Genomic DNA, 6,000 nt, shown 5'->3' on the forward strand with positions numbered 1-6,000 from the left:
CTGAATTTTTTTAATTTAACATAACTGCCGTATTTCAAGTTTCATACAAATTTTGTGGTATACTCAATTTGAGATCATACTCAGTTGCAATGGGTTGCATATTTTCCCTGATTCATTTATGGATTTCACAAGTTAATGTCATTATGTGACTACAGTCACACATCAAGGACATGAAGTACACTGAAATCTGCAGTTAGTACAAACTGATTAGAACTGAATGAACAGTTACTCAGTCTCCCTCTTCTAGATCATAACATTATGCCTTTATAAAGAGGGTAGGCCACAAGAAAATTAATACAACATTCCAGATTTCCTCCAGCCTCAGTAATCTGTATTTATCTAACCCTGGCCTCTATAGCATTCCCAGTCCTGTTGCGGTCTTCAGTTGCCTTACTGCAAAACTCAAACTTCCATCCTACACATTGGCATCTCACTATCTTGCTTTCCTCCTTTTAAAACACTTACTATTTACTATCTTACCAAGCTTTGCATCATCTCATTTAATATCTTGTTTATAACCAATACAAATGTATAAGCTGGTTATGTTTTGGGATTGCTTAATTTGAGGCCAAATGGAATATTGAATGGGGTCATGAAACTTGGTCCAAATCCAGTTTGCTAACAAGTCGTGGTGGCTTAGTTGCCTTTGAGGACAGAGAGGCCAGCAATTTACTGGGAATGTGCAAGAGGTTCAGACCTGTGGACAATGGCATGTGCATCTATGATGACTCTGGATAAACTGTTAGGTTCCAAGTTTCAATGGGAGGCTTTAGGAAAGTCACATTTTGTAAACAGTTAAGCTTTAGTATCTATTTAAATTCAGGATAAACCAGAAAAAGGAAGAGGTCAATGGGATAGCTAAGTAGCAAGTCTGTCTGGATACCAAGCTCATGTGATCACATTGCCAGGAAAATAGCTCCAATGGGTTTGAATCTTTATAAACAATAGATAAATGTTGAAAAAGAGAGCAAAGCTTTTACCTCCAAGGAGTCAGCAAGAAGGACAAATAATTGATGAACTGGCCCTGGAGAAATGCTCACCTGACCAGCAATAAAGGTACACGGGCAACCTTCTCAACACACCAGCAATTACGGGCCATTAATTGATGACCACTTAAAGGCTTCAACTCACCAATGCTAGTTTCTACTCTACATGCCTTCCCCCACACTAAAGCTGCAAAGTGAAAAATCTCTGCTGCAGCCACTGTAATTACCCAAGCAAATATTTTGGGTCCTTGAATATATTGAGATAAGATTTATCTGCTTAAAAAGATAATATAAACAATTACCTGTATTACTTAACTGCATTTTGTCAAAATATAACAACAACACCACTTATAGGGGTGTAGAAGAAATTACTCTGCATTTCAGAATATAGATTACTCATTACTTAATGGTCTGCATAGTTTAAAACAGTGATAGTTTATTTAGATTACTCTTATTAGTGGAAAAGTTGGCAATTTTATATTCAAAAAGGTCTACTTTGCGTTAAAACGTGAACAGAAAAGAAAACCTTTCATTATAAGTACATGATAAATAGTTCAACTGCCACACAGTTTTAAAATCAAACACTCTGGAGTCCTAAATGTGGCTGTTTTTAAAACTGATGCATTAGCCACTTCTCATAGCACTTAATCAAGAAACTATATTGCAGATAAACAAGGACTGTACTGGTTTCAGAATATCTAAACTTTGTACAGCGTTACTTTGCATTCATGGAAGAACTGTGATGGATACAATGGACAAACATGATAAAACATTTGTATGACCAAAGTCAACCTAGTACCAAAGTTTATATCCTGAACATCTATTGTAATTTCATGGAAGCACTTCTACACACAAGGGATTGGAACTCTTCCAAAAACCGAAGTTGATACCAGATGAAAATTTGATAAGCAAAGATATTAAAGGGATATGGGCCAAAGGCAGGAATATAGATTTAGGCCACAGATCTCATTGAATGGCACGACAGGCTCAAGGGGTTAAATGGCCCACTTCTGTTCATATGTTCCCTTTTTTCCACAGTTTCTGGTTGATCAAGACTGCAGCCTAAGAAATCTGTCCTACTCCAAGCTGAGATTCCAACCCTTTTTATTACAAAAAGCAACACTCCAAACTCACATCAGTTTATATTTTGTGAAAAGCCTTACCATTTCTTTATCACTATTCCTATACTCTCATACTGACTTGCCAGCCATCACCTCCATCCAAAATTCCTGCCAAATGTATTTAGACCCAAGTCCATAACAAAACTGCAAAAGTTCTCAATCCACTAACAGCTCAAATTTAACATTCTGATTCTAGAACTTAAAGTTCTTCATGACTTTTTCCATCCCTACTTCTCTAAACTGCTCCAAATCACCACTCCAAACTCTTGGTTCCGACGATTCTGCCCTTTCTTGTACCTACCAAAACTGTGCTTTGTAAGTGATGCCCAATCTTTACAGTCTAGGGTCCCACACCAGAAGCTTCGCCCTAAAATCTTATCATTGTCTCAATTTATTTTATAAGAATCCCCTTGAAAACCACTTCCTTAGCCACACTTTCTATCATCTCTCCCACTATCTCCTCAAATGGGTTGGCACTTTGTTTTCTACCCACTTTGGGGGATTTTTCTCAATGTACTGAAGGCATTCCATAAACACAAGGGTTTCTACTGCACACTGAGCTAAAATTCTTAATACACAAATTAATTAGATGAAAAAGAAACAATGATTTAGCATTGGAATATTTTGCGCATCTGTCCTTACATTTATAGATTACAACCAAACCTCAACAAGTCCTTTAATTTCCGATAAAACATTGTAACATGTATAACTGCAACAATTAAATGTTTCTGATCATTTAATTAGAGGAATTCTTGTAGTCTTTTGGTTAGCTCAGTTGTCTGAATGGCTGGTTTACAGCGCAGAGTGACACCAACAGCATGGGTTCAATTCCCACACCTGAGGACATACAAAGGTCCCTTCATTTCAACCTCTCCCCTCACCCAAGACGTTAAGCCACCATCAGTTGTCTTTCTCGAACAAGACAGCAGCTTTATGATCTAACAAGATTAAGACTATGACGACTTTACCTTTAGTGTACATAAATGATTCATTTGCTCGCTTTCTGCATGACAATTGGCAATAACAAAGTCTTGAATTATCTTGTTACACAGATCCACAAATATACTTAGAGAGATATATGCAAATATTACATGCATCAATGTTACTTCTTGACCAAAAAAGTAGTAAATTACGCCTTGAGAACTTGAAATTTACAGCTTTCAAATCACAAATTTATTGCTCAAGTCTTTCACACTTGTGTACTTTTACATTTAAAAGTACTTTCTTATATAATAATTAATCATATACTACAAAATGTGGCATACCCAAGCAGCAACTAATAAAACTGCTTACAGTTAATGCTTAGACTGAAAGGAAGTGTGGAACAGTAGGATTCCTCCAAGAGGACAGCCTTTTCAGTTTCTCCACTTTCAGAGTTAAGGATTTAAACTAAATTGCAAAAACAAAATCTAAAGCAAATTGAAGGGTTCCAGATGACAACTGTGCCAGGAGGGACAGTCAATACAGAAGGGTGGTCATTCCTCAGCATGGTAAAAATGATCTATATTAGTACGGCGCATGCAGGGACAGGCTAGCGCTGGTCCATAAACTAAGGAGTGCTCTTATCAGTACTTGATGTTCTTGAATTGATAGTGTAGCAGCCCTAAGTAATATTTCTGAGTTCAATACAAGCTATTACGAGTGCTGATTTTGAAATGTATTACCACTGACAGTGGGAGTAATAGTCACTGTCAGCGCCACTTGGCGGTGACAGTAATCAATACTGGGGAACGATAACGCCCCATGTTCTAATCGGAGTGCAGGTACTGTATGATTATTTGTATAACAGGATAGTGTTTCTACACAATAGCATAATAAACCACATCGCAAATCGATCTTGGGTGTGTTTATGGCAGGGTTTTACTCGATACGCTAGTATGTGCTGCTGGACAATGATAAAATATCCACATCTGAGAACAAAGGACAATTCTCAGACCGTTTTCATAGTGGTACGTTTGGAATTAAGTTTTTTTGCGTTAGCTGGGCAGAGTTTGGACCTGTTTGCAATTTCGAAAGGGGAGCCTCAAATAGAAAAGCCACCGCAAAGTTGTCTTTAGCTTCCCCGCCATGATTAAAAAGTCACCTTGAGCGGCTAATTATTGGCTCTATTTAAAGGGCGCAAGTGCAACAAAGTGTCTGTCTGCAGACTGGGTCCTCTGGGCGCCCTGTAACTGGACGAAGACAGCTACCGCAGTGAGAAGCGAAATAAAGCACCCAGATCGATCCAATTTCCAGCACCTCCTTCGGCAGAGCGAAGACATCAGCAATGTCAAAAACTGCTTGCAATTTTTTTTTGCCATCAGCTGATTTACACGAGGTTAAAGCTGTTGCAGAGGATGCACTTAGCCCCCTTGTAACCAGAAAGCTTGCTAATGTGTTTAGGCAGGAATTTTTTTATTGTCCTTGTTGGCTGGCTTACCTTTTGCTGCCTCCTCGCCATGTCTGTAGGCTGCTTGGCATTGAATGGGTAGGCGATGCATCTCATCACAAAGACATACAACTGAAGCTTTCTCTTTCTCTCTTCCTCTTCTTTCTGCAGCCTCTCGAGCTCCTCTTTCTCCTTCTCACTCACCACCGATGGGCTGGGGCTGGACGGCCGGATGCTGCTGCTCCGGCTGCTCGGTTGTAAACCCCCGCTGCTCTCGCTGGTCCTGCTCGGGGACAACCGACTGCCCGGGGCCGGAGTCTGCACCTCCTTGCTCTCTTCCTCAACTATCTCCTCCGATTCCTCCTCACTAGACGACGGGTCCAACATTGTGGCGCCTCACCTGCTCGCTCGCTCACTCACTCCCACTCTCCTGCACTGAATAAAGAGAAATAGCAAACTGCAGGCACCGTGCGAGTAAATAGAAGCAGAGAGGAAGCGAGCTGCCCTGTGCTTTGCACGGATTGTCAGCAGACAGGAAGCCGAGTGCTTACGTTCTTGTTATTTAACCCTGCTCTCACCGACACAAGGTATTAGGGACGTGCACAGGTCTGGGATCGAGGCTCCATAGTCTCTGTCTCTCTCTCTCCCCGCCTGCCCAGTTCTGTCAGTACAATGTGATGGATGACCACCGCTCTATACTACAGGTCTGCAACACAGATAGAGGCAAATATATTTATATATGCGGCCGCGGTGGGGACCTCTGTAACGTGCAAAGATTAATCGCTTGAGATTCTGATTTGACTCTCAATATTGTTACAGCTTTGTACTCGCACTGTACCGGGAGGGAGGGGCGGAGTGACCACATTCGCAGCCTTTCATTAACACTGGATTCAAAGTGTTGAACTGAAACGGTAAAATCAACTTGTTTCACGAGAGAAAACAAAAGATTTATTGATTATAATAGAAGTTGCATCCCCTTTTATTTAAATCACATTTATAAATATGATAAGGTTCAAAAGGAAACAAAAACATAAAGGCAAAATAATTCAGAGGTAGCAGGAACTGCCGATGCTGGAGTCTGAGATAATAGTGTAAAGCTGGATGAACACAGCAGGCCAGGCAGCATCAAAGGAGCAGGAAAGCTGACGTTTCGGGTCTGGACCCTTCTTCAGAATAATTTCCTAGTTCTTGAGATAATATTCATTTACGTTTCAGAAAAAGTCCACAATTTTGGCAGTAGATTGTGAAACTGGATTCTCTGGATTCGGTCATTCTTGAAAATAGAATGCCCAAGAACATGAAGTTGTTTCAGGCTGGGCATATGACCCCAAAATCTACAACATTTGTTAGAGCTCATAGGAGATTATTTTTTCTTGGAATGTCATCTGAGATATTAGCTTTGTAAGTCACCCATCTCATCAACGACGAATTTTCCACGGGAATCTTCATTTCAAATCATCACCTGTTTCTTGAACATATTTTCAGATTATTTAAATTCCGTAGGTTTCCACAGGCTTCGCGGCAT

At 40.2% G+C, this 6,000-nt stretch overlaps 1 protein-coding gene across 2 annotated transcripts in view; it reads right to left on the reverse strand.

Moving 5' to 3' along the window:
- The window catches only part of cadpsa (Ca2+-dependent activator protein for secretion a), a 498,775-nt gene extending 493,780 nt beyond the window's left edge, over positions 1 to 4,995 (reverse strand). For both annotated transcript variants that reach the window (XM_048606574.1, XM_048606576.1), the window contains exon 1: positions 4,527 to 4,995. In XM_048606574.1, coding sequence (XP_048462531.1) covers positions 4,527 to 4,862 — 336 coding nt within the window. In that variant the 5' untranslated portion in view covers positions 4,863 to 4,995. The remainder of the gene's footprint in view (positions 1 to 4,526) is intronic.
- Positions 4,996 to 6,000: the final 1,005 nt, after the last annotated feature.

The sequence above is a fragment of the Rhincodon typus genome, chromosome 16 (assembly GCF_021869965.1).
Source record: "Rhincodon typus isolate 14 chromosome 16, sRhiTyp1.1, whole genome shotgun sequence".
Taxonomy (NCBI): domain Eukaryota; kingdom Metazoa; phylum Chordata; class Chondrichthyes; order Orectolobiformes; family Rhincodontidae; genus Rhincodon; species Rhincodon typus.